The sequence below is a fragment of the Papilio xuthus genome, unplaced genomic scaffold (genome assembly GCF_000836235.2).
Source record: "Papilio xuthus unplaced genomic scaffold, Pxut_1.1 DF827680.1, whole genome shotgun sequence".
Taxonomy (NCBI): Eukaryota; Metazoa; Arthropoda; class Insecta; order Lepidoptera; family Papilionidae; genus Papilio; species Papilio xuthus.
Genome location: NW_013530969.1, coordinates 4,995,041 through 5,008,169, shown reverse-complemented (window position 1 = coordinate 5,008,169; position 13,129 = coordinate 4,995,041). Strand labels below are relative to the sequence as shown.

The 13,129-nt window shown below is 32.8% G+C and overlaps 2 protein-coding genes across 2 annotated transcripts; one reads left to right on the top strand and one right to left on the bottom strand.

Moving 5' to 3' along the window:
- Nucleotides 1-3,172: 3,172 nt before the first annotated feature.
- On the bottom strand, nucleotides 3,173-4,185 carry LOC106117042 (coiled-coil domain-containing protein 28A). Its single transcript, XM_013311113.1, has one exon. The coding sequence runs from the start codon at nucleotides 3,882-3,884 to the stop codon at nucleotides 3,282-3,284; it is 603 nt and encodes a 200-aa protein (XP_013166567.1). The 5' UTR covers nucleotides 3,885-4,185; the 3' UTR covers nucleotides 3,173-3,281.
- A 148-nt stretch (nucleotides 4,186-4,333) lies between these two features.
- LOC106117306 (60 kDa SS-A/Ro ribonucleoprotein) lies at nucleotides 4,334-13,096 on the top strand. Its single transcript, XM_013311548.1, has 12 exons — nucleotides 4,334-4,401; nucleotides 4,681-4,974; nucleotides 5,617-5,791; nucleotides 5,910-6,068; nucleotides 6,160-6,371; nucleotides 6,730-6,935; nucleotides 7,151-7,287; nucleotides 7,367-7,498; nucleotides 7,796-7,960; nucleotides 8,425-8,558; nucleotides 8,798-9,048; nucleotides 9,394-13,096. Exons 2-12 carry the CDS (start codon nucleotides 4,780-4,782, stop codon nucleotides 9,527-9,529), a joined length of 1,902 nt encoding a protein of 633 aa, XP_013167002.1. The 5' UTR covers nucleotides 4,334-4,401; nucleotides 4,681-4,779; the 3' UTR covers nucleotides 9,530-13,096.
- The last annotated feature ends 33 nt before the right edge of the window (nucleotides 13,097-13,129 follow it).

Here is a 13,129-nt window from a genome sequence, read left to right as displayed (position 1 = left end):
GCGGCGTACGACGCAAATGAATAAATGAATAACTCAGTATTGACCTTTTCACGTAATGATTTGTAAGTATTTGGATTGCTTGGTAACAATTACATACATACTTCTTAAATTCCATTAAGAAGAAGGTCAAATTGACATGCATATAATGGGTGTGTATGTACGTGTGCGTGCATCTACCATTTATTAGTATATAGCCTTTTTTTCAGAGGGGAATGCTTTATGCATACTCCGCGCCCCGTGGGGGACGCGGTAGTTATGTGGGATTCTCCTCCATAACGGAGGCATACCCACTAAACGCCTCTGTTCCTCCAACGCATCGGGACGGGACCACGGGCACGCTTTCGCTCTCGTCCGCAGTATATAGCATTCCGTAACTAAATAAAATCTAATGGGCCCATTCACAAGAACTAAATAAATTCCAAACAAACAGCTCAGCAACCAAAAATAAGGGATTTTTGACTTACATTGTAACGTTGCTTTTCGTTCACTACGCGCGATTCTATTCTCATTGTTAAATAAAGTAAAAAGTTTAAAGTATTCTAAATAGCCAGCGTCTGTGGTAATTTCAAACTCCTGAGCTACCAAAGAGGCCGAATATGCTAAACTTCATTTTAACAAACAGTAACTGCGTTGCTAATATAAAAATATTTAACTACCCGCCACGACATTGATATATCGTGCTAGATTTACAAATTTAATCAACTATTGGTCGCGGCAAACCGCAGACCGCAAGCAAATCTCTTATTTCATAAGACTGTACCCTATCAGGCTAATAAATAATATTATGTACCTTTCCATTGAAATAATTGCCAATACTAACAAAATAAAATGATTACCAAACACTATATCCAAAAAAAATCAGGAAATATAGCCATGGCCTAATTTTTCGTAATTGATGAAATTGTCTTTGCGACCTATATGCTCCCAAAGCCCTCCAATCCTAATTTATCCTGTCATTTCAAACAAAATAACTCCGAATCGATTTTGTGTATTCCTAAAGTGTTTCCTTTTATCTCCTGTTGTTTATACCTCGTTGAAACGCATTATCGTTTTCAATTGAAACCTATTTTTTATGGAAAGACCTAAGGGTCCAAAGACTTTCGGCAAACTTACCTAAGCGCTACAAACAAGGAGATCATCGATCTATCTTACTAATATTATAAATGCGAATGTATAGATGGATGGATGGATAGATGTTTGTTAGAAGCTTTCTCCAGAACGTCTAAACGGATCCCACTCAAATTTGGCATACATGTAGAACATGAAAAATAAATAGTCTGGAAAAACACATAGGCTACTTATTACGTTTTTTTAATTCCGCGCAGACGAAGTCGCGGACGACAGCTAGACTATTTATAACATAGTGAATTGAGATCTTAAGTCACTCTATATTAGCAGTAAAGAAAAATAGGCTCCCAGAATGAGATATTTCTTGAGCGTCACTACATTTAACACTATTGTTGCTATTTTATCTTAAATGTCCTTACCTGGATCTTCAGGCAAAGCTGCTCTTATTCTGCCCTCTTCTTGTCTTTTCTCCATTTCATCTGAACGATAACCAATTGTCAATAATCACATACTTTTTCCAATTTATTATAAGTTTTTAAAAGTTACTTTTAAATTTTTATTTGTTTACGTAAAAGAGTTATTAAAATTATTAAATTACCCGGCAATCGGAGTAAAGTTTACAAAGACCTAAGATATGTATAATATAAATGTTTTATATTTTCTTAACTTAGTTTGTTTCATAACATGTTTTGTTTGTTACTTTAATTACGTATATTTTTTTAATAATTATTTTAATTTCAATAATAATGATTAAACATTGCGTCTGTAGGGAAAAAGTCATAACCACAAATAATGCAGAACTAAATGAGCTTTCTGCATTCTCACAAATTACAACTTTTGTGAGATTATTAATTTCTCTACGCTTGCTTGATGTATGAAATTCATATGTATTATTTGTATTGCGTCTTGTAAAGCGCAACAAGTGCTATGTTTTATACGTATATTTAAATTTAATGTGGCTACGCAATTTTAATTCCCCTTAGCTTAAAGATATTCGGTACTCAACAATATTTTTTTTGCGTTAATTACAACACGTTAAATGAAAACATAAATTACTATTTATGTGATGTATGTAAAATGGTAAATATTTTATTAGGAAAATAAAAATAAAAGTTATTTTAAAGTAACAATCGGCGATAACCAAATTACCGCCTGTCGTTTGAAAACAACAAAAAGCTGTATAACTTATTGACTCTACTCGAAACTTTTTCCCACTTAAAAAAAGCAATGATTTTGTAAAATTTTACATGGGGATTCTCAGTAAAATAGTGAAAGAAAAACTTTTATTTCAAAATATTACATTTCGGGTTTGAGTTTTGAGCAGGGCGGGGTGCGCTATACAAACCGATTCGCACGCCCGCACCAACGCGCCGTAGAGTGCGACTGACCGTAGCCGCTACGCTGTTACGCTGCTACGCCGCTACACTTAGCCGCGACAACCTCGCTTACATAAGCCACGACACGCTGGATATCGACTACCCAGTAGCTACCATCAAACTTTCAACAGCAAGCAAGTCGCCGCGTGGCCATCACCTGCATTTTATATGCTACAAGTGTTTACTAACTACCATACTTATTTTTGGCAGTGAAATTGCCTAACACTTTGTACTTGAAACATAAAGTTTGTAATGGACTTCACATTTTTAAAAATCTTTGAATCTGCTTTTTTATAAAATTTCCCTAGAGGACATTCCAAAAAATTCCACCATGTCTAAGTCAATTTATTATATTATTATAACAAAATACAATAGGTTTTCTTTGTTACATTGACAATAACAGCATTACAGTATATCTGTATTTCTGCTAAATCACATGCAAATAAGGAAACCTACTGCAATTATTTAAAAACACTGACAATCTTAGTTATAAATGCGAATGTTTGGATTAATCTAGAACAAAGCCTGGAAGAACACATAGGCTTTTTATTTATTATACTTTATTTTAATATTGCATAGACGGAGTCACAGTCAACAGCAACATACAAAATCATATTGCAACAATTAGTATAAAATACAATTTACTTCTAATTGTTGCAATATGATTTTGTATTGACTTAAAATACATTTCAATATTATATGTGTCAAATAAAACTCAGTTTTTTAGTGAATATTTATTCATGCATAATACTTTACTGATCACCAAGAATAACAAACTACAGAATATATCTTATACCCATATTCTTATAATTAAATTAAGGTTAACATATGAAATATTTAGCTATTGTTACTACAGCTGGTATTGGCGGAAGCATCAGAATGTAAATGCTCTATGGAAGCTGACAATTGCTCCAAGCTTTGTACCAATTGGGACATTTTGTCTTTAGAATCCGAGTTGTCAAAGCCATCTTCAGTGGGTTTCTCTGCATCACCGTACAAACGAAAATGTAATCTAGCTAAATGCTCTTGCTGATCCCTTATATTGATCATTTGTTCCATGCTACAACCAGAACCAAATGCACTTAATTTTCCTGTGTGAAAATCATCTAGTAGCTCCAGTAATGCTTTTTCCATATGCTTAACATCAGGTGCCTCTTTTGGTATATGCTTTGGTTTATTATTATAATTAGAACGTACATAATCACGATGTAATCTACGCTCATTGACATATGACAATTTAGATTCGTTTACACTGTTATTTCCCGTACTTGTGAACAATTGACCAGGACCATGATTTCTGGACGTAAGGCTTGCTGCTCCGCTGGACAATTTATTACTTGTAACCGGCGATGTAGCAGTTTGTGACAATATTTTCTGTTCTTCACATTCATTTTGCATGAGTTGTTGAGTTTCGTTTACTTCCTCCAAATTTAAACTCATGTGATTTATTTACAAATTATACTTTATTTCTTTTTTGCCTTAATTAGGCGATGTGATTCTAGAGTAAGAAGGTAGCTTTGGTACTTAGATTTCTTTCTATATAAAAGTTCACTTATATTCGTATACTTCGGTTTTTAAGATACTTCACTACACTGCCAAACAGAGCGGGGATACTACTTTGTATGAACAAAGAAAACGATAAACTTCTATAAAAAAATGTAAAATATACCAAAGTTTATATTTATGGTGTTAATTTATTAGTATTGAATTATATTTCTCTCTCTTTATTTGCACTTTTGTGATGTTTTGATTTATGTCAATGTCATTGTAAAAAATATCAATCAAATATCTTCAAGTGTTACGTTTACTCTTTGACAAAAAGTAAATTTAAATCAAACGTGACCTAAAGGTCTATGTTACCAGGTCATAAAATTAAACATTTTACATTTATAGTCTTTGCCATACATCCGTCATTCCTCATTCCGTCAAATAGAAAAGTTGTATAAAAACGAACAAGGTAGGAAACTCATAATTATTTCGTATATTTGAAACTATTTTGTTATCATTAAGTCATTGTTAATTACTTAATTGGTCTACATTTCTATGCTACATTAATCGAGCTTAAAACACTTCGTAAATGCCGTGCAAACCCATATTGAAACCGCCTCCATTGTCAATTTTTTCTGGCCACATCCTCAATTTGTTTTATACCACATGTCTCGCTTGACTACCGACAAAAAATTAATAGATTTCTAGATCAGTACATTTACGTTTGTCATTGTTCGTTTTTACACAGTTTTACGGCAACGTCCGAATGTCAGTGAATGTTACGAACACAATATTTTGAAAGACATCGCCGTGATTGAAATCATAGGCGAAGAGGTAAACTCAAATAATGGAGTCAACAAAACTTCGTTCCGAACTTCGAAACCAATTAACAAGATTTCTTCACCTGGGAAGAGAAGAGCCTAAGTATTACCCTGGCTGCTGGTCATCTCATGACTATTATGATGTGTCTAAGTTGAAAGCAATAGATTATGCGCTCGCAAATGGGTCTAATAATACTGAGGTTGTCGATATAATTCTTAAGGTAAGTTACTTTACAAATCTTAACTCATGATTAAAAATGTTTTTATTTTAAAATGAAATCTTTGTATATTGTGCATAATACTTAAGATTGGAATTGTATGAATGCATTTATTATACCTTATAAGTAGAAATTTTAATGTCCAAAATGGTTTATTATAAAAATAACAATAAGCATGTGGTATTTTTGCTTAAAATTTATTTATAAACAGTGTGATTGTAACAGTTAAATATCTATACAGTACTTTTCATACTGTAATAACAAAATGTGTTACAACATTGGTAAGGATGTAGACTCAAATTTGTGCAAAAACAAATGTTTCCTTACAAAACTACAGGTTTCAATTTTCATAGAATTATATTAGGATTGAGTAGCTAATTTCTTTGTGTCATTATTTGATTTGTGAGATGAAAATTATTTAATTGTTCTATTGATTGTGTTTTTCGGTACTGCCACCTGCAATAAATAATGCTCAAATGCTCAGCTACACAGCGAAGATATGCATAGCGAAGGATCTTTCAATATGTTCACTATTCAGTACTCTACTAGGTTTATCTAAAATTGTATCTGTAATGGTATTCTATAAATTTAATTGAAAATTAAAAACACATGTTTACTTTAATATCTGATTTTGTTTAATTTAAGGCATACAAACAAGGTTGGTGTACTAGATTTGAAACAATTGCATTTGCTTTAACTAAATGCCTATTACATGGTTCACCTGCTGTAAAAGAGGCAACATATAAAGCTGCATCTGAAATATGTGTCAGTGCTGAACAGTTAATGATATTCAACAATTTCACATGGGTTTTAAAAACTGGTAAGTTTGATATAAATATTCAAGAAGTCATGTTTACTCATTAATTAAAAATAACTTTTATTTATTCTTTTAATATGTATACAACTCGAGAAATTATAAAGGTAATTTATTTGTTCAGGTAATGGTCGAGGTTGGTGCAAACATGTTAGAGAGTGGTATTTGAAGAAAGAACCAATGGAACTTGCAAAGGAATTAACAAGAGTTAAATCAAGACATGGCCGGTCACATAAAACTCTGCTCCGTAAATCTCATGTAAAAATTGCTGAAAATGATCATGGTGAGTTTTTACTATTGATTTTAATTATTTTGTGTTTACTTTAGTCATGAAGATACAGAGTTAATCCTAATTTTGATGGACTTGCTTACAGCGCGTGGAGCAGTTATAAAATACGGGCTTTTTGGTTTAAAGCGGGCTAAGCAACTGGTTGATAATGCTGAAGGAACAAAGGAAATTTTTGATTACATTCAAAAAGTTGAAGACTTTCGTCGATGTGAAGACCCAGTAGCTGCGGCAGCAATTGTCCGAAAGAACTCATTTACACTTGATCATGTTCCAGGACATCTACTTACATCACAGGAGGTAAAATTTGACTGCTTGAAATTGTTGTATGAAAAATATGTGTAATTTAGACAGAATTTGTATACTTGTATACTCATTAATGTTCTAATATTGTTTATGTCATAGCAAATTTCTTTACTAAATTTCTTTTCGTTGCAACACATAAATCTTACTAACATTATAAAAGCGTATGCTTAGATCGATGGATGGATGTTTGTTTAAATTTCAAGAAAGGCTGTGTCTTGCTGGAATTTAGCACAGATGTAGAGCATAGTCTGAAAGAACACAAAGGCTATTTTTTTTTAATTTCGCGCGGACAGAGTCGCGGTCGACAGCTAGTATACAATCGCTTTAATTAGCAAATGTTTTATTTATCTAGGTCTGGAATGCAGTTTTACCACAACTTTCACTTGAAGATGTGTTGTTGAATATCCAACGTATCCATAACATGGGTTTCTTAGCTGCTGATTCAACAACAACTGCTATTATTGTTTCTATGCTGAGTGATAAAAATGTTATCAAGAAATCACAAGTTACTCCCCTTGCTGTTTATATTACAATGGTCAATTATCAGAAGAAATCAAAGTAAGTTGTAGAATATTACATAACAATGTTATTATAATATTTGTTTTTTTTTAATGATACAGATTTAGAAAAGAGGATCTTCTCACTGATTATGATCCAGCACCAATCCAGATTGTAGTATCAATTTCTGGTTATATATTATATATAAAAAGTGATTGTTGATTAGTCAATGACCTTAACATCTTTCAAAAACATTAATTTTCTTTTTATTTTAGACCTCTCAAAAGCCAGAAGGCTAAAGTAGCGATCGATAAGGCGACTCGTCGTCGCTTGCGACAGGAGTTCGACAACGAGACCGGCGAGTGGCTGTGGACTGTCACCAGAAGACATCCTAAAGAAGTCAAGACATGGGGTAAGTACTACTTAGCTAGTTCTGAACCTAATTACTTAAAGTTGAGATTATATAAATATATAATGAATGTTTTTTCAAGGTATTGAAAAGCAGCCGAACCAATTGGTGATTGATGCAATGCAGAAACTGATTGACCACACATGGCTGCTCACACCACCCACTAATGTCCGCTACCTAATCACCTTGGATATGAGACACCATATGTTTAAAGGTAATTTCTTTCATATCTAAAGCATGCAAAAGGTACCATCATAAACAAAGTATTGTGTGAATTCCGATATGGCGATAGAGATGTATGGAGGAGCAGTACATACTGTGCCAACCCTCTATAAGGATAAGGGCAGGATCATAATGGTATAAGTAACGGCCGCGAAAGATAACTTACAACTTTATACAATCGGCTAAAAACTACCTAAGAGAATAAATAAAATTTCTTGTAATCATTCGAGCCATTTATTAAATTCTGGAGATTATAATTTATGTTATGTGTGTATGTATTTACTTACAGGTCGTCACTTCTGCAAAAACTTTACAGTACCAAAGAAAGGTAAAAAGACGGTGACTAAAACGTCGCCGGGCGGCGGTGGGGATGCTGATACGGTTAAAGTGGGCAGCAAGAAGCGCTTGTCCGCTGAGTGCTTCTTCAATAGAAATATTACACCCGGACATGCTGGTGAGATATTTTTTTTTAATTTAGGATAATTCTTATTTTTGTGATGAATTACAACGAAGTCACAATTTTTTTTTTATTAAATTCCTAGTCGAAACCATCGTGTTATGTCTTACTCCTTATTAATATTATAAATGCGAATGTTTAGATGGATTGATGGATGGACGGATGTTTGTTTGAAGGTATCTCCAAAACGGCTGAATGGATCTCAATGAAATTTGATATATATATAGATATAGTCTGGAAGAACACATAGGCTACTAATTATGTTTTTTTTAAATTCCGCGCGGATGGAGTGGAGTTAATTAAAAACAAAGCCTATATATTAAAAATACCAATTAACATTTTGAACAACACCAAAATTTTGCTTTGCTTATATAATTTCTTACCAAAAGCACTTATAACTTAACTGTGACATGTTTATTGAATTAATTGATCATAAGAATGATAAAAAATATTTGTTTCAGCAATAATTCTTGCTCTACAACTACTGAAGCGAGAGAAGAATGTCAACTTGGCTGTGTTCACTGACGCCGGCATTGAACTCGTCAAAATTGATCCCAATTTCAGTACCATCAGTGAAACTGAGTTTGTATTGAGGGTAAGTACATAACTAAACATTGATTTCAGAGAACAAAATCTCTGTATAAAATATTGTCATCCCTTTCAACGTTTTAAACGGGAATTTTGAGACACCCACAGTGAGTCACTTAAATTGGCTAATAATGTTATTACACCTATTTTAGAAATTCTTTAATTTGAAAGCTCTTAAGCCTATTTTAAAAATAAAAGATCTTAAATCATAAAAAAAATATCTTAACTATTTTGTAAATATTGTAGAAATCGAATCTCGGAAAGGTCCAGTTGGACGCGCCTATAGAGTGGGCTCGCAATAACAATAGGAAGTTTGATGTGTTCATCAACATGGTGGACCGTACTACGCGTTACATGGAGCTGGACCTGAAGGAGCGAGGAGGGCGTGGTCCTGGCGGCAAGTATGCCCCCCCGCCCCCGGCCGGCTCAGAGCTCGTCGACCACTGCCCTGCGCGTGCGCTGCAGCGTTACCGTGCTCAATACGTACACGATGCTAAGTGAGTCTTGTTATGAGATAAGCTTTATGGACAACTTAAATATATTACAGAGAACTTTTGCAGACCCTTAGTGTAATTTTCTCGTATTAAATCTACACTAAAGGACACATTTAAATACAATAAATGCAGCAGTGCTACATTAGTGTAGTATACTCAACGAATTTTAATATGAATATGGAATTTTGTCAGTTCTAAAGAAATGGTCAAAATATGATAGAATGATGTGAAATAAACAATCATGAAATGTGATGATGATTATTATATGATGTATCACAAATAGTGATTATTGTCAATCGGCAAATCCTTGTCTGTTGTTCTATATTACTATTTATTGTTTGTTATTAGATTGATCGTGATGTCCCTCGCGTCGCTCCGCGTGATGACAACCGACGGTTCACACAACGGCATCCTCGATATAGTCGGCATCGACGAACATGTGCCCAAAGTTATGGACGCGTTCGCACTAGGACAATTCGAGTAAGAGATTATTAACTCGAATAACGCCCTTTGTACACAAGATAAAGTAAATCTTGAACCCGACTATTTACGTCGAAAAGCGACTTATCCAACACATTGTCACAAAGGTACACAGCCACCGACATTTTGTTTATGGCCATCACCAGTCGCTGACAACATCTTTGTCATTATTGTTATGAGAAAAGTTGCGATTTCGAAGATGGCGGAGTAAATCTATACAGTTGACGTGATCTCTATGTCTGGGGGTCAGACAAAGCGCTTTAAAGCGATTCGATAATGTATGAAATTGACGCACGAAACTCGCATGACTTATCGAAAGTTATTGTCAGTTCTATAAATTTTTGAATTTCGCCATGGAATCGCCTCGAAGCGAATGCATTTTGTCTAACTGTACGAAACTAATAGACGACTTGTGCCGAAGATGCAACGTTGCCTTGTGTACGAAGGGCCTGAGTGTTCGATCTCGAACAGTTCTAAAGAGTAAGCGCGTATACGAACACAATCTTACTCGAACTCGATCACTACAAGTGAATAGTTCGAGTGAGCGGATAAGTTTTTGCTCGTTCAAGATAGTAGACGTTAGTTATGGGACTGTTCGAATTCGCACTTAGCTATATTCAAATCTTTTTATTGGCACCATATGTAGGCATAGAGTTATTATTTGGCTTATTGATATATAATCAGTATATTATAAGAGATATATAATTGTATATGAGTTTAATCATTCATTATATACCAATAATATGAGTGATTGCTCACAATAATTGTTTATCAATGCAATATACTTAACAATGGCCTATATAGTGTTAATTTAGCTATCATTATATGTTAAGCATAGAAACTATATATTGGGGTTGATGGCCTATAAAAAAAAACTACGTTTTCCAAGAAATATTTAAAGTATTTTGTATTTAATTTATAGCAATATTCTGATTAGTTTTAATAGGTAAGTCATTTGATTTGTCTAATCGATTTCTTTACATGTCTAATAACTCTATGTCTTTATGTGGTTTTATAAATCTCAATCAACAATCAAAAGAATACCTCCTTTACCTCAGTATTGAATTGTTTTTATGACAAAAAATTAACCACAGTGTGTTCTGAAAACCGTAATAAAATTTGGTCTAAAGAGATTTATATTACTGATATTTTATTCCGAATTATACTTTCGCTTCAACGGTAATAGGGCACAAGTTTTTGGAATGCCTATGTATGTCATGTTAATGGTAAAAAAAACTTTTTTGTGAAGTTTGCCTTTTTGTTATTATTGTATAATATATAAAAAAAGTGAATGTTTTCGAGCAACGAACAAGAGTGCTAAATATATTTGAATATAGTCGAAAATGGATTTGCGAGAGTCCAAGAGACCGACTCATTTCTCAGGCAAGTTTCTCGCTTTTAGAGGTTCCAGCTTCTCCAGGTTCGATTGTATCTTATAACAATAAGAATTGCATTGTTTTTCAAGAACATCACTTAAGGATTATTGATACCAGATCTCTTTCTCTTATCGCTATGGCCATGAGATGAAATTTATAAATGTTTTGCTTGTTTTTTATTCGCATTATAAGCTTGTAGCGTTTTGTTTTAGCTATATTTTTTATTATTAAGAACTTTTTAATGTATACTTTAATTTCGCTTGTTAAGAATTAATATGTTGTGTCCAAATGAGTCTAAAAATTTAATTTGTTTTGTTTGGTACATGTTTTAAAAATGTTTCACACGATGAGCTCTTTTACAACCGTAACATTCAAGGGTTTTAATGAGTTTTGTCTATATTTATGTTACTATGGTTTGCTAAATTCTATAGACGATTTTGATTTATAAAATCCACTTTTAAAATCAGTTGGGTAGGAACTGAAAACTATGAATATGTCAAATGGAGAAGACTAACTAAACCTAATAGATGTAGTTACAATGAGCCTCAAAAGGTGTTTTTACGGTTGACTAACTAATAAACAATCTATCATCTTTTAGTAGTTAGTTTGATAGTGTTTTAAATAAATAAACCTAATCTTAATACTTAAACATAGTGTAAGTTTTACATCGTTTTAACCTATTGACATAGAAATTTTCGGATTTCTTAAAAACCTTTCATAGTAAGGTATACGATCGTATTACCCATTGACGTATAGCTGTTGCTTGATTAGTTGAGAACTAATCTTGTCGAAATTTCATACGTGGACTTTATAAAGTGGCCTGTATTGTGGCAAACTTATAGATATAAAAAACCATATGTTACAGGGTCTTTTTGGTTATACGAAACTCGGCTTCTGACGCTATCTTAACAAATTGATATGTGTTCAATACAGCAATAATTAAAGTTGACAGTATATTTGGGTAAAAATTAACCAAACAAAACCGACTTATGTGACTTCCATGGTTGAATTTTTCGAGTGCCAGTGCTTTATTAATAGTTATTGAGTTTCAAATTTGTGATCTTTCCTATTTGCCAAAGTTTAATAATGCATTTGTAATTTAATTCCTAAAGTACTGGCCACGAAATAAATGTTCATTAGCAATTATTATAGCATATCTTTTCGTATCATAGATAAATTGGAAACTGATACATGCTCATAGTTGTTAATTACATTTGCCTTGTTTTGTCATAAGATTCTTATGTCGTTTTGTTTATGCAGTAATATTTTTGTAGTTGTAACAACTCTATGTAATATATTTATTGCGTGGTGATGGGCAAGTATCAGCTTTCATGGAATAGTGTAAGTAAATCCGTTTCGACGTGTTAGCTACTTTTGTACTGATATATGAACGGACTTTCAGAATCTGTGATCACTTGGTACTCTCTCAGATATAAGAATTTTTTTTTGTATCTCATAATGTTGAAATCATCAAAAGTTAGTTGTGATTCCAAATTGTTAGTTATATTTCCTAGTATTATACTTTTTTTAAATGGCAAGAGCTATTGTAGCTTTAAGATTCTATTGGTGGGCACTGATAATTATTTTTATTATAAAATTGGATATAAAATTTGTGTTTTAAATATTTCTATATTATTTTTGTTTCTTTTTTTGCAGTTTGATTTTTTTGTGATAACGAAATCAGTGTAACGTGTATTACTATATTAAACAACGCTTATATCTCTAAAATAGCATTCTGTGATTAAATGATGCCTTGGCGACTTCATAATTAGTGATAAAATTGCTATAAATGAGCCGATTTTTCTTTTACACTCAAGAAAAATATATCTTTTAAATAATTAAAAAGAAAATGGCTAGTATGTAAGGGTAGCAAAATGTTTTTATTAATAAACGCTGCATTATAATTACAGTCGAAGAGTGTTGTTACAATCACAATAACATTAGCTTGTAAGTTGTTCTGAAATGTAATATGTTATGTTTTTTATGTAGGTTCTGACAAAAAGCATTTGATCCGTCCTGTATGAAGATATATGTTATTTCTCCAATTTTCGATAATTTTTAGCTGTAGCTTACATTTTATTTAACCCATTCACCGCAGCATGTCAACGGCACCACACTACAAAATGTAATAACATTTTAAAATGTATTTGCATGTTTGTTTACATATTAAATAAAATTACAACTTTTGCCTCTTATTCTCGTTATTATTCCTCTGAGTTGCGGTATAG

Bases quoted from the DNA above. Each gene is read 5' to 3' on its own strand.
- LOC106117306 (XM_013311548.1), top strand. From the start codon at position 4,780: ATGGAGTCAACAAAACTTCGTTCCGAACTTCGAAACCAATTAACAAGA. The intron at 5,792-5,909 runs GTAAGTTTGATA...TTATTTGTTCAG, and splicing joins CACATGGGTTTTAAAAACTG to GTAATGGTCGAGGTTGGTGC. The intron at 6,069-6,159 runs GTGAGTTTTTAC...ACTTGCTTACAG, and splicing joins AATTGCTGAAAATGATCATG to CGCGTGGAGCAGTTATAAAA.
- LOC106117042 (XM_013311113.1), bottom strand. From the start codon at position 3,884: ATGAGTTTAAATTTGGAGGAAGTAAACGAAACTCAACAACTCATGCAA.